Source organism: Carcharodon carcharias, chromosome 3 (genome assembly GCF_017639515.1).
Source record: "Carcharodon carcharias isolate sCarCar2 chromosome 3, sCarCar2.pri, whole genome shotgun sequence".
NCBI classification, from domain to species: Eukaryota; Metazoa; Chordata; class Chondrichthyes; order Lamniformes; family Lamnidae; genus Carcharodon; species Carcharodon carcharias.
Genome location: NC_054469.1, coordinates 159,381,927 through 159,400,585, shown reverse-complemented (window position 1 = coordinate 159,400,585; position 18,659 = coordinate 159,381,927). Strand labels below are relative to the sequence as shown.

The 18,659-nt window shown below is 44.8% G+C and overlaps 1 protein-coding gene across 1 annotated transcript in view; it reads right to left on the bottom strand.

The window, feature by feature from the left end:
• The window catches only part of dnah5 (dynein, axonemal, heavy chain 5), a 428,506-nt gene that overhangs the window by 167,199 nt on the left and 242,648 nt on the right, over positions 1-18,659 (bottom strand). The window contains exons 58-59 of the mRNA XM_041183995.1: positions 2,321-2,497; positions 147-350 (exon numbers count right to left, since the gene is read on the bottom strand). Coding sequence (XP_041039929.1) covers positions 147-350; positions 2,321-2,497 — 381 coding nt within the window. The remainder of the gene's footprint in view (positions 1-146; positions 351-2,320; positions 2,498-18,659) is intronic.

The window sequence follows — 18,659 nt, the reverse complement described above, 5'->3', positions numbered from 1 at the left end:
GGAGCCCTGAGGCAACCTCTTAATTGGTTTGGTCTGGCAGCAACCAGGAAGCCCAGTACTTCAAATTGAAAAAGTACCTGGCATCTGAGAAAGAAAAACTAAGGTGAGAAGATTCAGCCCTTGATTTCTATAAGTTATTTGAGTACCTGGAGATTCTGTAGGAAGTTTCCTGCCGTCATGAGCTTTAGAGACTCTTGCCAGGAAGGTGTGGTGCAGCTCCTCTCAACGTCAATTTTCACAGAGTTTACTTTCCTTTGGAATAACAACAGTACACAATCCATGATGCGCATGATGAGGTGAGGTGGTCTACCCAGTGTACGGACAGTGGCTATATCAGCTGGTTTAATAGTCTGTATGCAAGAATACAGGAAAGAAATCAGTGTAACAAAGCAAAATGAAATAGATAAAAGTCTTGCTTCTCCTAATAGCCACGTAACTAAGAAAAGCTCTAACTGAAATTTTGCTTGGTTCCAGGGCTGTCCCATTACCACAAGGCTAAGAAATCCAATTTCTAGAAAGCCAAACTCCTCAACATTTTTAATATGGTGCCGTTTCATTGGCTTGTACTAACCTTTGTATCAATTCCTTCCGAGTTTGTAAGTACGGCAATACACTGCTGGGACCTCTATAAATTATACTGTGAATAACCGTACTGTATGTAGCAACAAAGCAGTGCTCAAATTCCTAGCTCCAGTTACTAAACTAAAAGAGTTTTCCGATTAAAATATTTTCAAGGCAAAAAACAGATACCATCCATTTTGCATTTGCTGGTTAATCATTTTGCATCCAAGACCTGTGGCATATTACAGTTTGTGCTCCCATCATGGTGTTCTGCATAAAAGGAACACATGGTATCTTGAATTCAGTAATGGAGGCCAGCAGGTCCATTAGGTTAGCCATACATTAATTTTGATGGATGGATAATCTTGCCACAAACAAAGCCCCATGTTCAATTTCTGATATGTGTCCCCAAGGGCAGAAGTCTGCAATAGGAGCACAAATTTATAAGATCTAACCCACAGGGTCTACCTATGGCTCAGCTTCCCATAAAACACCCTAATGTTTACCAACCAATGACATCTAAACATTTTTTCCCAGAGAATTGGTAAAATGACTGTCTACTTCAAACTAAATTTAGATTAAACAGAAATTATTGGTTATCTGAGCTATTTTGCTTATATTTGTTGCTATTCTTAATTATATTCTATTCTTTCAAAATAATTTTAATATCAGTTAATGTTATACAAAGTATCTTGCATTACTATGAATTCAAAATTTATTGAATTTGTGGACCGAGTCCTAAAACAAGCAGCTCTCAAATGAACTAAGTTTTCAAAATTTTCTAATGATGAATATTGATTTTCCTAAATCGCAGTGGCTTCATTGAAAGAGCATTGTTAGTACAAAAAAAATGGAAGATGGGAACAAAAGGTGGAAAATTTGTGCAGCATTTTCAACACAATGGACAGCATATTGTGCAATATTAGTGACAATGGCATTAATATGTCCCAATGTAATTCATTTTTGACCACTGTTGTAACAGAGTTGTTAATCCTGCTGAGTTCATGTGCATTTGCGAAATCACTGTGCTATCTCGTCTCAACATAAAACATCACTGATAAAGTTACTAAACGCATCCTGTTGCTAGAAATGGACAGAGGCCTCCTGCCAATTAGTAGACAACTTAGTAGAAAATCATGGGGATTTGCTTATAGGGTTGTCAACCTTCAATCTCCAGGACACTGCAATGCCCAATCCTGGAGCAGTACCCAACCCTGGAACAGTGTCCAACCCTGGAGAAATATCATAGGAACATAAAAAGGATTGTTTTTTTTTTCATTTTCTTTGAACATTTCTCTTTACCAAATATAAAAATATTGAAATGGAAAAAAGGGCTATTTGGCTGACAGTTAAGCATCACCCATTGAGTAATGAGTCTTTTTGCTTTCCAACTGGCGTAGGAAGGCAGCGCATTATAAGGATGGAGGTGTTGGCCAACTAATGGTTGAAGTGGGGGTAAATCCTGCGGTAAAACCTCCAGGATTATATTTAATCACAGTTGGCAATGCTATTTGCTCATAATATTCCATCCAGTGAGATAAATTATAATTTTCCCATAAGCTGCCTGCTGCTTGTGAGACCCCAACAGTGGTGTAGGGTCTCCGATTATAAACAGTTCATGTGGCACCTGAAGTTTAAATGATACTTTTAGCATATTTGTTTCTAATGAACAGAGAATGTATCAACATTTGAACAAATGTCCTTCTTAAACAAATATGCTGAATATCAAAGACCACAGCAACTAGTGATCTTTACTTACCTGCAGAGCTGCTTCAGCTTCCTCCAGGGCAGGTTTTGCAGCTTCCAACTTCTCTTCTGCAATGGCCTTGTCTGCTGATATGCTGTCTACAATTGCTTGAGCTTTGTCCTTTACCTTCTGGACTTCCACCTTTACTTTTTCGGAAGCTTGAGCTTTCACAGTAACCTCTTTTAAAACCTGCAACAGCAATAAAACATACAAGATGAATTCAAAGAGTTATCAAGACTAGTCATAAAACAAGCACAGGTTGCAAACTGAGAGTGACCAGGAATTGGTTCAGACTATCCCTTTCAAATAAAATGCAGTACTCAACCACAAGGATAAACTGAGGAAGGAAGGATAAACTGCATGCCTGCAACTATAGGGAGAATTTCCAATGGTTCATGTAGCAACATTTTGTACACATAACTGAAAAAATTTCTTATGCTCTCCATTTTTTGCAAAATCCTGAATCTATTCCTACTTTAAAAAGGATGTTAATGAAGAGGTAAAAGAAGATTTGCTAACATGCTACTAGAACAGAAAGTTAAAAGGAAATGTGATAGAGTTGTTCAAAATTATGAAGTTTTGATAGGTAAACAGAGAAAAAACTATTTTCACTTGCCAATACATCAGTAATAAGAGGACATATATTTCAGATCATTTTCAAAAGAACAGAAGGAATGGATAGGAGCTACATTAGGACTGATTTTAAATCCAGGCAGGAAATATTACTAAGGCCTCATTAAAGCATCTTATGCCACAATGTAAAATTTAGTTAAAAGCTCACTTAGACTTTAGAGAAACTATAATGCGGATTCATTAGGATGCTAATTATACGAGGAAATTCAAATATTAGGAAAGACCTGAAAAACTGGGGTTTTACAGGATGATCTATTGGAAATATTTAAAATTATGATCGGATGGGAGGTTTTTCCAGAAGTTGAGAGGTAACAGATGTGAGATTAATTGTAAGAGATTTAGAACAAAGAACAAGAAAAACATTATTACATTGAAAGTACTAAATTTGTGGAATGCTCTTCAAGGGGAAGTAGCTGAGGCAAAAACTATACCAAGTTCAAGATTAAGGTAAGAAGAAAAATAAGAACAGAATAATTAAGTGTGTTCTGGATGATTTGCTTGTGTGGGAGGTCTAAGTCTACATTTACGTTAAGTGTTAAGAAGCCCAAACTTACCTTGATGAGCTCAGAGGTCATGAACTTTGGTTCCCAACGGACCGTGAACTTTCTGAGCATGTGCAGGCTGGGGGAGGGCTGCACATGCACCGTTCAAAATTCTTACATTCTTCAGGCCCCCCAGGACAGATCCTGCATGCCTATGCATAGAGAGAAAAGAAAAACAACACGAGAACCCAGGGCAGGTGACTAGGTGTGGAGTGCCATAGCCAGCAAGTGTCCCAGGCAGGGGACAAGGGAGGTGTGCCCCAGGTAAGGGACAAGGGAGAGGGGACAGGGAGAGATCCCAAGAAGAATCCCAGGTAGGGGAGAAAGACAGGAGACAGAAACAGGTGACAGTTAAGTTTGGTTACAAGGAAGGAGCAGAGAAAGAGGGTCCAACTAGAGGAAGGGCTAAGGAGTGCAGGCTTTAAATGAAGTGGGCTTTGAAAAAACCTTGGTATTGGAAGAGGGCTCAGGAGAAGCCCTGAAGATTCAAGAAGGCAGCCGAAGGTTGGTGACTCCATGTTGCAGGCTGCTGAGGCAAAGCTACCCCTTTGGAGCAGTAGTGTTCTGCTTGGCACTGCCCAAGAGCTGAAATTGTGCTTGCGAGTTGATGCTCGAGTGTACTCAGAAATCCAGAGGAATGGAACCTTGGGAGATGAGATTGAAACCCTATGTGCTGGGCCATTGTTGAAACTGTCCGAATTGGAGGGACTTTTGGAGAGAATTCCAAGGTGAGATCTTCAAAGGTGAAGATTGAAAGCTCTTGTGAGAAAGAAAGTGTTTCAGTGAGATTAGTTGACTCACTGTGGTCCTAACGTCGGGGTGAATTATTGAGAAATTCATGGGCCTGCATTTTTCCTATTGCAGGAGCGGGTGGGGGTGGGCGCGGAACTGATCGCTGCCCGTGATTGGCTGCACGCCACCATTTTATGCGGACGGGCCAATTAAGGCTCACCCAGCATAACGCGCAGCTGGTAGCGCTCAGTGCTACCTGTGCGGGAAGGGGGAGGAGGGAGAGTCGGGGCCTGCGCCCTTTCACATTTGCGCACAAGAGTGCAGCGATCCACCTGAAGGGGTTATGAGCATTAATAGAGAATGGATTTAAAAATTTATTCAAACATGTCCCCTCATGTGACTGTGTCACCTGAATTGGGACATGTTTGTAAAGGTGGGAAAATTTATGTATTTATTTTATAAAAGCTTCAGGACTGCCCGTGGATGAGGTTTCCTGAAAACCGTGAATGTTTGGGCTTTTCACCTGTCCGCCAACCTTAAGTTGGACAGGAAGCGTTCTGAACTACTTTAATTACTTCCTTAATGGCTTTAAGAGGCCGCTGACATTTTGGCGGGCGGGCGATTGGGACGCAGGCCCGACATTATTGCACGTCATTTTACGCGTCGGTGTATCGGGCCCACCCCCACACGCCAACCAGAAGATTCAGTCCATGTATTCTGTCTTGGTTGTATGTGCCTCTTATTGCATAGTGTGGTGAGTTTGACCGCAGTTGGCTTGTTTATTCACATGTACCTCATACTCTAACACTCAGGATAAGTATAAGATAGATATTGTAAATTGTTTTCTCTTTCTGACTTTGAGAAGTAAAGTTTATTTTTGTTTGTTCAAGACCCATGAAACCTTATGACTTTCTTCACTGAGCAGGTGTCTTAAATCTCAAACTTTGTCTATTTTAAACAAAATGTTATTGATCCTGAACCAGACCCTACCGACAACTTGGGGGCCTGGCCAAGGATCATAACGTAAGTAAGAATCCATATCCAAGTGGGTATGTCCTTTATTTTTGTCATGTCGTGTGCTCTGCCCAAAGGCAGGTCTTTGGCTTATTGTATGTTGATGCTTCATCCTGGTTTCTCAGCAGTTTTGTCAGTGGTGGTCTGCATTGCGCTCCACTCTAAGGAGCAGGATGAAAAGGTAGGCCCCAAGTCTAGGTCAGCTGGAATGGGAATTGAACCTGTGCGGTTGATATTATTCAGAACCACATTAGCTATCCAGCCAACATAAACTAACCAACACTTTTATTTTTGAAATAGTATGCAAACATCTATTAAACAGAATACACTAAGTGACTTTCATCATACTCAGTGTTGAACATGCTTTGTCTACAGTGAAACTAGACAGATACAATGGAACATACAGTACCTTGCCTATTAATAACTGGGGTTGCCTTCAGAGAAACTAAAGGAGTACATAGGGTTAGAGTTAGTAGCAAATTGGCTGCCCCTTAAACACCCTGCCCAATGTTCCTTTTCATTAACTTCAAAAATTTGGCACGGCATGTAATGGGCATCAATGCCAGTTTTCTGTCCTGTGGTGAAAACTAAATCTGTCCGGACCACAAGAGAATTTTATTGTTACACTCGCAGAACCCTGTACTGTGCTAGCAAACACAAGAAAGTGGAAGTCAACTTCTATAAAGACAAAAGCAGGCGACTAGACAGTTTAAGGGAGCGACTGACAACACTGTAACTAGGGTACCAGCGGTAGAGACAAATTCATAATAAATTGCCTTTACACATACTCTGTACACATACTATGTTATACTCTGTAAACACACTATAATTTTTTTTCATGCTTCTTCACCAGTCATGTGTCTCAATTTTTTTCTGGCTGACAGTCACAGTGCACTTTGTATACTGTAATCCCACTGAGAAATGTGAAAAGGATGATCACCATGATGGACTGTCTCTCTCAAATACCCACCGGGCAGATTCTAATACTATTCCTGGGAGCTGGAAATGAGGCAAGCAGTCATGACCACAGATCCTATCCCCAAATTACTTAAGGACATATTGAACTTTTATGTAAGACATGAGTTTTTTTTTAAAAGCAAAAGCTACCTTATAAAATACTATTTTATACTCTGTAAACACACTATAATTTTTTTTCACAAGGTAATCACTTGCTGGAAAATTCCTATGTGGATTACTTGACCAACTATTCAGAGAGAACAGAAGGTTGCATCTAAAAAGTGTGAAAAGGCCTACTTCAGACAGAGGAACTTCAAAAAAAAAAGATACAATGCAAACTGAACTGTAATCTCCTGTGGTTGCAGAGATAATGGAAAATTATTATTGTCTCAGCCAAAACCACCGACTGTTGAGTTGTATCCTAGACTGTGAACATGAACTGAGTTGAATAGAAAACAGATCTGGGTGAAAGACATATTTGTTTTTTTTCCCTTCCAGAAATACACCAGGAAAGGAGTTTTAAAAAAGTAATCTGTAACCCTAGTTCTGTGTACTAATCTGGTGTTCTTTTATGGTATGTGTGTGTGCTGTGAAAGTGACAGCTGAAGAACACCAACTGGGCATCCCTGCTCTTGTAGGTAAGAAAAACTCTCTCTCTCTGATTGCTGGAAGCAAGTCACAAGTCAGCAGAGCCACAGTTGAAAAGGAATCAGGACAACTCCTTTCAGCTAACCTGCAGAAACAAGAATCTCCAAACCAACTGCTCAACTGGCCAAGTCAGTGCTACTAGAATCACCCCAACTTAATGGCCGCAAACTTTCACCATCAACTCCTCACGGACAAGCCAAAAGATCTGATTCATATATCTTTTTTAACTTTTATTTTTTGGAATCAATTTCTCATTCCTAATTTGTGTGTATGTGTGTTGCATTTTTATTAATTTTTCTTGCATTTCGTAACCAATAAACTCACTCTTTCTTTGACTCAAGACAGCCTGGTTAAATTGGCTCCTTTCAAAACATAAATACATTTGGACTGAGAAAAGGTATTCACAAGGGAAGGGATCCTTTTTAAATTAACCTTGTTGCAACCAACTGAGGGGGTTGAATAAAGAAGGGGAGCCAGTTCATCCCTCCTCAACCGGGAGCATAACAATTTGGGGTACCTCGCCTGAAGATCATAACAAATTTGGGCACTGCCTGGGGGCCGATCGTAACAAAGCACAGAACTTAATAGTTTGGGAAGCGAAAGATCAGTTTCCTGATGGCAAGACTAAAGGTGAGCATTAAATTGGAAGCAGATTGGAGGAGAATCATCTTTATCAATGGCAAGAGGCGGGAACCTATTTGTAATGCTTTAGCATGTCATGAATACACATTAAAACACATGCTCGCCAGATTAAATGGTATATTTGCGATTAAGTCGGCAAGAAGCAAGAAACGTGCCTTCAGATGCACAGCTGGTTAAAGCTGGTTTGCAGCGAGCAAGGTAGTCTTCCTGGTGGACTTGGACTGAGTAGGAGCAGCATTTCTTATATGGTGACCTTTGCTGGACCAGAAGAGAGGATGTTGAGCTGTTGCATTGAGTCGGGTGTCGGCTGACCAGGTAGGTCAGGCTATCGTGGAAGGGAGAGCAGGACAAGGCAGTCCAAAGAACGGGTGTGGGGACAGAACGAGGGAGCTGAATGATACAGGGAAGATCAATCTCTCCCAGATGGAGATCAGGCATGACAGAGGGGAGATCAAGGGTAAGCGATGGCAGATCAAGGGTGATAGAGGGAAGGTTGAGGATGACAGGATGAAGCCAAGGGTGACAGCGGGCAGGTCAAGCATGATGGGCAGCACTCAATGGTGATGGGGGCAGCTCGAGGTTGACAGACGGTTGATCAAGGATTATGGCAGGTGGTTCAAGAGTCACCAAAGGGAGGGAGAGGGTGTTAGGGAGGGATCGGGGTGATGGAGGGAAGGTCAAAGATGACTGCTTGAGGGTGCAGAGTGATGGCTTGCAGCTCCTGTCTCAAAGTGGGAGTGTCCAGGGACTTAGCTGTGACAGCAGGAAGGTGGTTGAGGAGGGAGATAGCCACAATGTTATGGGTGGAGTTCAGAGTGTGGTCAATGAAAAGCAGTGGGATCTCCATTGGTCCACAGTCCTCAAATCAGGTAGAAGACTCAAATAGACTGCGCTGACCAGATCTTTGTTGTGTTCTATCTGCAGTTTATTTCAGATAGACAGGATGGAACTCTTGCACCCAGTGCTTTTTGATGCTGTGACATAGGAGAAGAGAGACCTGCAGAGGAGGGCTCAAGGCCAAGAGCAGCAAAAGCCAGAAGGACAAGAGGCAGCAGCAGAGGGTCAGGCAATTCTGGATAGTAACCAGGGGTTAGTGCAACAATGAGCAATGGCACGTAACCGAATATAACACATGTGGGATAAATACCTGCAAATGTCAGAGAGGCAATGCCAAACATGGCTGAGGATGTCACGGCAGTCAGTCACTGACCTATGTCAGCTCCTGGAGGAAGACCTACAGCCCTGTGGAATGGGAGACAATGCTATACCAGTAGCCTTAAAAGTAACTGAATCCTTGAATTTCTCCACCACCAAGTCGTTCCAGGGATCAACAGTGAGGCTTCTCCCAGTCAGCCACACACAGGTGCACAGGGAGTTCATCAATGCCACCTTCAAAACGATGATTTTCTGAGATTCATCACAGATCCTGAGAGCCAGGCAACCAAAGCTGTTGGATTCAGCTCCAAAGCTGGATTTCCCCAAGCGCCTGGGGTAATTGACCTGCCCACCTGTGGCTGAGAGTTCCCTGGGAACAGCTAGCAGCATTCATAAACTGAGATGGGTTTCATTCCATCAATCAGTTGGCTGTGACCACAGGAAACAGATCCTGCAGGTGTGTGCTCGCCTTCCCAGGGAGTTCCTATGCCTTGTGCATTCTCAGTCACTTTCAGGTGTGTTGAAAATATCTAGTTTATGGTTCAGGTTAATATTTTAGAGGTAATTTTTATTCTGGGAAGATTAAAGTTGTAAAGATAAGGTAAGTAAAATGCTGGGCTTTAGAGATGGCCACAACACCTAGAAAAAGACAGTTCAGAAAGTGACATATTTTTGATGAATAAAGTTAAAATAGAAGAGACAGAGCTACATAACAACAGGTGGGCTTACTTAGCTAAAGAACTTGTGACGTGATGTCTGCAATCCTTACAGCAATGATATTCCAGAGATGTTTTTGTTTGGGTGGTAGAGTTAAATTAATTTAAAAGCATTCAGTGAACTCCAAAAGGTTGAAAAACCTATTTACTTCATCAGATCAAAGAAGAAATTGTAAATGAGGGCAATGAGGTTCAATGAAGAGTGCAGGAGGTCATGCCAGGAACAACACCAGGCATATCTAAAACTGAGGTTTCAACCTTGTGAAACTATAACACAGGACTACTTGCGTGCCAATCAGTGTAAGCAGCAAGTGATAGACAGAGCTAAGCAATTCCACAACCAACGGATCAGACCTGAGCTCTGCCGTCCTGCCACATCCAGGTGTGAATGGAGGTGGACAATTAAACAACTCACTGTAGGAGGAAGCTCCACAAATATCCCCATCCTCACTGATGGGGGAGCCTGGCACATCAATGCAAAAGATAAGGCTGAAGCATTCGCAACAATCTTCAGCCAGAAGTGCCAAATGGATGATCCATCTCGGCCTCCTCCAGGGGCCCACAGCATCACAGATGCCAGTCTTCAGCCAATTCAATTCACTCACATGATATCAAGAAACAACTGAAGGCACTGAGTACTGCAAAAGCTATGGGCCCTGACAATATTCTGGCGATAGTGCTGAAGACTTGTGCTCCAGAACTTGCTGTGCCCCTAGCCAAGCTTTTACTGTACAGTTACAACACAGGCATCTACCTGACAATGTGGAAAATTACCCAGGTATGCCCTGTACACAAAAAGCAGGACAAATCTAACCTGGCCAATTACTGCCCCATCAGTCTACTCTTCATCATCAGTAAAGTGATGGCAGGGGTCATTAACAGCGGCACTTGCTTAGTAATAACCTGCTCACTGACACTCAGTTTGGGTTCCACCAGGGTCATTCAGCTTTTAACCTCATTACAGCCTCGATTCAAATATGGACAAAAGAGCTGAACTCCCAAGGTGAGGTGAGAGTGACTGCCCTTTACATCATGGCATCATTTGACCGAATGTGGCATCAAGGAGCACTAGCAAAACTGGGGTGAATGGATATCAGGGAGAAAACTCTCCGCTGGTTGGAGTCATACCGAGCACAAAGGAAGATGGCTGTGGTTGTTGAAGGTCAATCATCGCAGTTCCAAGAAATCATAGCAGGAGTTCCTCTGGGAAGTGTCCTCGGCCCAACCATCTTCAGCTGCTTCATCAATGATCTTTCTTCCATCATGAGTTCAGAAGTGGGGATGTTCACAGATGATTGCATAATGTTCAGCATTGTTCATGATTTCTCAGACACTGAAGCAGTCCATGTCCAAATGCAGTAAGACCTGGACTATATCCAGGCTTGGGCTGCCAAGTGGCAAGTACCATTTGTGCCACACAAGTGCCAGGTAATGACCATCCCCAACAAGAGAGAATCAAACCATCGCCCCCTGACATTTAATGGCATTACCATTACTAAATCCAACACTTTCAACATCTTGGGGGTTACCATTGACCAGAAACTGAATTGGACTAGCCATATAAATACTGTGACTACAAGACCAGGTCAGAGGCTAGGAATCCTGTGATGAGTAACTCGCCTCCTGACTCCCCAAAGCCTGTCCACCATCTACAAGGCACAAGTCAGGAGTGTGATGGAATACTCTCCATTTGCCTGGATGAGTGCAGGTCCAACAACATTCAAGAAGCTTAACACCATCCAGGACAAAGCAGCCTGCTTGATTGGCATCCCTTCCACAAAGACAGACAGTCGCAGCAGTGTGTACCATCTTCAAGATGCACCACAGAAACCCACTAAGGCTTTTTAGGCAGCACCTTCTCAGTTTGAATGTTGAGGGAACAAAAGCCATAAGACTGCCTAGTTTGAAACTATTGGAAGAATCTACAGTGATCCTCAGAGAGTTGTATGCCAAAGAAAACAACAAGCAGATTAGTTTGGAAGTATTGAAAGTAACCAGAACAGGGGGACTCAGGCATCCACAGTCAAGAGATGGTAAATGAAAGTTTTACCTCTGAAAATAGCTGGACCTGAGGAGAATTCTCCAAAGAACTGTGGCATCCTTATATGTGGTCCTACAGAACTAAATAACTTCAAGATTAATGTGTTTTATAATAAAGTTCTTGGCGTAAGTAAGAAGTAAACCAGATGCATAACATACATAGTCATAAACCATATTATGAAGTTAATAGTGCTCATTTTGTTTAACTCTTTTATACACAATAAAGTTTGTTTTGTTTCAAAGAAAACCTGAGAGTGACCGAGAATGTACAAGACATGAGAACTCCCTGGGAAGTGAGTGCACACCTGCAGGATTTGTTTTTGGTGGTCACAAACCAGCTGAAAACCTGTGACATAATTCTACTGGTTAAAACCAGGTGTTCAAATTTCTCTTTAAATGTGAAGTGTCCTTAACCAGATCATAACAGTGACACTGCTGTTTGCAAACACTCCACCCCACACAGTTGCAGGAATGACTCCTGGGGAACAGGGGCTATCCTTAGAAGGCTTGGCTGATGACACCTGTCCAGAACACACAAAGCCCAGTTGAGGAGAGGTACAATGCCTCCTACACCTCAACAAGGGCAACAATAGAACAGACCAAGGTTCTGCTGCCTGGACCACTCAGGTGCAGCACTGCAGTCTGCACCACAGAGTGTCACCAGGATTACTATGGCCTGCTGCGCCATACAGAAACTCACACAGCAAAGAGGTGAGGAATTGCCATCCAGGGAGATGGAGGAGCCAGATTCATCCTCAGATGAGGATGAAGGGGAAGAATCAGAAGACCCTGAGGTGATGCACGATGTGGCTCCAGCTGCAGATGCCAGGACGAGGGAGCGAGGCGCAAGAGATATCTGTGAATCTGGATTTTAGCTACAGCGAGGTTCCTACAAGATTCCTTGATCCCCAGCTCAAGAAACGTCGCAGTTGAAAAACCACTAGATTGGGCATATTCCCTCCAGCAGCAACCTACAGGGCCCGCGACATCTGGCACCAGCTGCAGGCCCTTTGTATGAACAAGCCAAAATGCATGGTCCCGTCAAAGATGGCCAGCATTTATTGCTCTAGTTGCCCTTGAGAAAGGGGTGGTGAGCTGCCTTCATGAACCCCTGCAGTCCATGTGGTGTAGGTACACCCATATCTGTTAGGGAGGGAGTTCTAGGATTTTGACCCAGCGACAATGAAGGAACGGCGATATATTTCCAAGTCAGGATGGTGAGTGGCTTGGAAGGGAACTTCCAGGTGGTGGTGTTCTCATGTGTCTGCTGCCCTTGTCCTTATGTGCTCTTTTGTCCTCCAGGCAGACAGAAAGATTGAATATCATCTTAATTGTCAGCAAACTCTTTTAAAAACTTGAAGACCTATGACAGCTAATGTCACCTCCCTGATAAGTGTTCCACACATGCACTCTCCTACAATCATTATAACTTTCACCGCCCCAACTCCAACACGTTCTGTCCACATGTTCCATCTAGTGCTGTGGCCGAGAACCCAAACTCCTGCCTAGATACCTCGGCACACACACATTTACATTGTTTGATGCCATCATGAGTGCCACTTTGTAGTGACTACACTGTGCCACTTACTCTTGCAGAACACACAGGGCTATTGACACTTTTGCGACATTGGAACCAGATTTACTTGTAGACCCATGGCTGCTAATCTCTGCTGCAATCTCCACCTAGGCCACCTTGGTCAGGTGGGAGGGTCTCCTACTGCCATCACAGGGAAACAGGACCAACTGCTGTTTCCTGACAGCCTGCAGGAGAAACTGCAGGCAGGCATCGCTAAACCATGGGGTCACTCGTTGCCTGCACTAATCCATTGCTCAAAAGAAGCAGGTGATTGCAGCAGCAGCTGTACTTTCAAAAGATCCACTCACACAGCTAAACTGATGCTGCTGGATTGCAGAGAGTGAATGCCTGTCCGGGTGTCTTTTAATGTGGTGCCTGGACCATCAACCCAGTGAGGTAACAATGGGGTTGTCAAGTTCCTGTCACTCCTGCCGCACAATTGGCCGGGCCCCTTGAATATGAATATCTTATTGGCTGACCACCGCGTGGTTGTGTGTGGTCAGCCATCCTGCCTCCAAGTGGAGGTCCCATGCACTTCTGGCCCCACCATCAGGACACTCAATGCAACTACAAGATTCCAGTCATAGGATTCATTTTTGGCAATGGCAAGATGCACGTTATTGCTATGCGAGATGTTGTAGTTCCACAGCAAAAGGGTGAGAATTACAACTCCGATTATGTGCGTTTCTTACGTGTGCTGAAAGTTTGTCAACAAGAGCTGTAACCAGTTGAAGAACTGAACATACAGGCCGGGATTTTTCGGCCCCGTCAAGGGCGAGACCTGCTGCGGGTCAGCCAGAAATCCATTGACTTGCAGCAGGACCGGAAGATCACGGCAGCGGGCAGGTGCGGAAAACCCTGCCCACAATGTTTAACATTTTTCAGATCAATGTAAATCTTTAATGTATTATTATAGCACATATGAATTTGATCGTATATGTGTGTAAGTAGCAGAACCACTCAATGAACCAAAAATTTGAGCAATTTGGCTGTTTCATTTTACATTTTAGTTTGTGAATGGTAGCATTGAAAAGAATTAACTCATTTGATTGGCTCAATTTGTGAAACTGCCAGTTGTTGATTTGTGTTTTTTTACCTTACGCGGCTGGTTAAAGGAACTGCTTTTAATTGGCTCATGTTTAATCAATTGGATATATGAGCAAATGCTTAAAATTATTCCCCAAAAATTCATGGCCAGTTAGGTGGACTCTTGCAGTAATTTTGGCAGGAACCTGGTTGGAAGCTGTGGGAGGAAGATCTCCAGAGGAGATGAGGTCAGTGACAGTCCTGGACACAATGGCTTGATGTTCAGTGGTGGGGTCATGGTCCAGGGAGAGGTAGGAGGAAGTGTCTGCGAGTTGATGCTCAGCCTCTGTGAGGTAGAGGTCAGTGCGCCAGACAACAACGGCACCACCCTTGTCAGTGGGTTTGATGACAATGTTGAGGTTGGACCTGAGAGAACAGAGTGCAGTAAGTTCAGAGAGAGACAGATTAGAATGGGTGAGAGGAGCAGAGAAATTGAGACGACTAATGTCGTGCCGACAGTTCTCAATGAAAAGATCAAGAGAAGGTAAGAATCCAGAGGGAGGGGTCCAGGTGGAGGGAGAATATTGGTGGTGGGTAAAAGGATCCGTTGAACGGGGAGAGGACTCCGTTGCATCTGTTTCGATGATGCTACCTTCAAAAACAGTTCCTCTGACATATCCTCCTTCTTCCTTAACCGAGGTTTTCCACCCACGGTCGTTGACAGGGCCGTCAACCGTGTCCGGCCCATCTCCCGCGCATCCGCCCTCAAGCCTCCTCCTCCCTCCCAGAAACATGATAGGGTCCCCCTTGTCCTCACTTATCACCCCACCAGCCTCCGCATTCAAAGGATCATCCTCCGCCATTTCCGCCAACTCCAGCATGATGCCACCACCAAACACATCTTCCCTTCACCCCACCCGGCGGCATTCCATAGGGATCATTCCCTCCTGGATACCCTGGTCCACTCCTCCATCACCCCCTACTCCTCAACCCCCACCTATGGCACCTCACCATGCCCACACAAAAGAGGCAACACCTGCCCCTTCACTTCCTCTCTCTTCACCGTCCAAGGGCCCAAACACTCCTTTCAAGTGAAGCAGCATCTCCCCCCACTTAATCTACTGCATACGTTGCTCCCAATGCGTTCTCCTCTACATTGGAGAGACCAAACATAAACTGGGCGACCGCTTTGCAGAACACCTGCGGTCTGTCCGCAAGAATGACCCAAACCTCCCTGTTGCTTGCCATTTTAACACTCCACCCTGCTCTCTTGCCCACATGTCTGTCCTTGGCTTGCTGCATTGTTCCAGTGAAGCCCAACGCAAACTGGAGGAACAGCACCTCATCTTCCGACTAGGCACTTTACAGCCTTCCGGACTGAATATTGAATCCAACAGCTTTAGATCTTGAACTCCCTCCTCCATCCCCACCCCCTTTCTGTTTCTTCCCCCTTCCTTTTGTTTTTTCCAATAATTTATATAGATTTTTTTTCCCACCTATTTCCATTATTTTTAAATCTTTTATGCCCTGCTAGCCTTTCCACCCCACCCCCACTAGAGCTGTACCTTGAGTGCCCTACCATCCATTCTTAATTAGCACATTCGTTTAGATAATATCACCACCTTCAACACCTCTTTGTTCTTTTGTCTGTGACATCTTTTGATTATCTGCTCCTATCACTGTTTGCTTGTCCCTACAACCACACCACACCCCCCACTTCTCTCCCTCCACCCAACCACACACCCCGCGCCGCCCCCCCACCTCAAACCAGCTTATATTTCACCCCTCTCCTTAGATTCACTCTGTTCTGTTGAAGGGTCATAAGGACTCGAAACGTCAACTCTTTTCTTCTCCGCCGATGCTGCCAGACCTGCTGAGTTTTTCCAGGTAATTCTGTTTTTGTTTTGGGTTCCAGCATCCGCAGTTTTTTGTTTTTACCTGTCTGAACAGTTTGAAACCAGGGCCTGGACTTTCACCCAGTCAGGTTATCTTGGGAGCCCTTTAAAAATTGCAGGCGGGTCCAGACTCCAGGGTTCCCAACCCCATTCCCAGGCCGTCCAATTTTCAGGAATGCCGTTAAATGGTGTCGGCTGGTTCCTGTGAAATGCCCATACCTGGCACACCCGACCTGACTGGCTCCATTACAGAGACAAGCAAGTCCTACTCCTCTGCAATTTTCATGGAGGCGGGCCAAGTTTTTAAGAGTTGTAGTTCACAGCCCCTGAGAGGAGTCATGAACCCTAGTGTGCAGGAGGCAACCTTTTAAAAGGTAAGCTCAAAAAGTCCCCCTCGTGCCTCATTGGCCAAGTTATGCCCCCCACCACCCACTATGTCCCCTCATGCCCCCATGCCAAGCTTCGCCTTTTCATGCACCCCTCAGAGAGAAAATGTAAGGAGGTGCAGAAACAGAGAGGCACAGTGTATATGTACATAGGCACAGTGTATATGTACATAACAGAGGCACAGTGTATATGTACATAAGACATTGAAGATGGCAGGACATGTTGAGAGATCATTTAAAAAAGCATATAGTATCTTAGGCTTTATTAATAGGCGCATGGAGTAAGGAGGTCATGTTGAATTCATACAAGACCTTAGTTAGGCCTTATCTGAAGTTCTGCATCCAGTTCTGGGTGCCATACTTGAGGGAGGGTGTAAAGGCATTGGAGAGAGTACAGGTGAGAATGATTCCTGTGATAAAGAACTGTAGCTATGAGGATAGATTGGAAAGGTAGGGACTCTTTTCCTCAGTGCAAAGAAGGCTGAGAGGAGGCTTGATAGAGGTATTCAAGATACTGAAGGGTACGGACAGGGTAAATAGTGAGAAATTGTTCCCACTCAAGAAAGCATCAAGAACTAGAGGGCAAGAATTCAAAATAACTGGCAAAAGGAGTAAGAGTGATGTGAGGAATTTTTCTTTCAACCAGAGGGTGGTTGGAGTCTGGAATGAACTTCCTGAGAGGATGGTGGAGAAAGTTTGATCAAGGTGTTCAAAAGGGAATTGGGTTGCTATCTGAAAAGAATGTGCAAGGTTATATGCATAAGACAGGGGAGTGGGACTAGGTAGAATGCTCTTTCAGACAGCCAATGTAGCTTGATGGGCCAAATAGCCTCCTTCTGCACTGTAAAGATGCTGTCATTCCCACATACCCCCATGCCAAGCTCTGGCCCTTTCTAGAACCAATGAACCCCAAAGGGCAGAATCGTCCCAGATTTGCACAATGCGTGGTAGCCGGCGTGAAAAATGACATTTTACCTGCTGGTCATAAAAGTGCATTTTTGCGCCATATCGTCCCCTCCCAGGTACATCCCACCTCCTTAATAATGCATTCATGGGAAACACGCCGGATCGCTGGCAGGCAGGCTTGGACTTGCCTGCATACCATTACCTCTGCATTTCCTCGCTCTGGGCGCCATGTTTAAAGCATACTAGAGCGCATTGTACGACATGTCTTCAAAGCAGAGGACAGCTTGAGTCAAAAGCAAAGAAGTCGCAACCCCAAATTTAGTGACGCCTCTCTGGTGCGCCTGCTGGATGCAGTTGAAGCCCGCTGCGAACTCCTCTACCCCCGCTCTGGCTGCAGGAGGTCCACCAGAGTCACCAATCCGGCCTGGGAGGTGGTGGCGACAGCAGTTAGTGCCACCGGAACACAGGGGAGGTCAGCTATCCAGTGCAGAGGAGGGTGAATGGTCTCATCCATTCCACCAAGGTAATTTAGTCACCTCATCGCTTTCAATGCACACTCCCAAACACATCACACATCCACAGGGAACTCACACTTCAAGGGACAACACAATTAAGTCTCACACACACCCTCAAATCTCCATCCGGCTCATACTCTCGCATGCTCATCCCATCCATGGCTCCACTCACCACACAAACCTTCCAGGTAGTGGCATGCGTCCTGTTCACACACTCGCCATCCATTTTTATGCAGGAGAAGCTGGCTCAAAAGAGGAGGGAGAGGTATCAGACCGGGGGATGCACTGGCCCACATTCGGCCTCTCACTCACTTTGAGGAGCATGTCATTGTGCTGACTGGTGAGGACATGGAACGTGCCTGTGGCAAATACCCTCGTTAGGATCCTGCACCATATCATCCTCTCTCAACACAATGGTGGGTGCTCTCTCTCCTGTTTTTGACTCTGCTGCCATGCACTAATCATCTCTACTTTGGTTCACAGGGAGCTCTGCCAAGTGACTGACACCCTCAGCCAGCCAGTCCCTCAGCTCTATCCAGGTCCTCACCTCCAGCGAAGAGGATACCTCCTCCATTGAAGAGCTGGACATAAGCAGCCTGAAAGACCCTTCACAGCACTTACTCACACCCTCCACTAGCGTGGAGCACATACCTTGGTGAGACCTAGATCTATAGCAGGCTTGGGTTCACAATTTGGTGGCCACCGCGTGGAGACAGCAAAAGGAGGCAAGTTCAGCCGAGCTCCCCGGCATTCGGAGGACTGCTGGGAAGGAGGCATCTGTGAGGTCTGACACAGATGACAAGCCCCTGGATTTGGCCTTCCAACTCATTGTGGAGAGTCAGCAGGGGGACATCACGCAGGGCTGCTGGAAGCCAGGGACAGCATAAAAGCTAAAGAGAAAGCATACAATGCAGCGAAGAGCAGTGGGAAACCAGGGGATTGGGAAGCTTACAAAGACCAACAGAGGA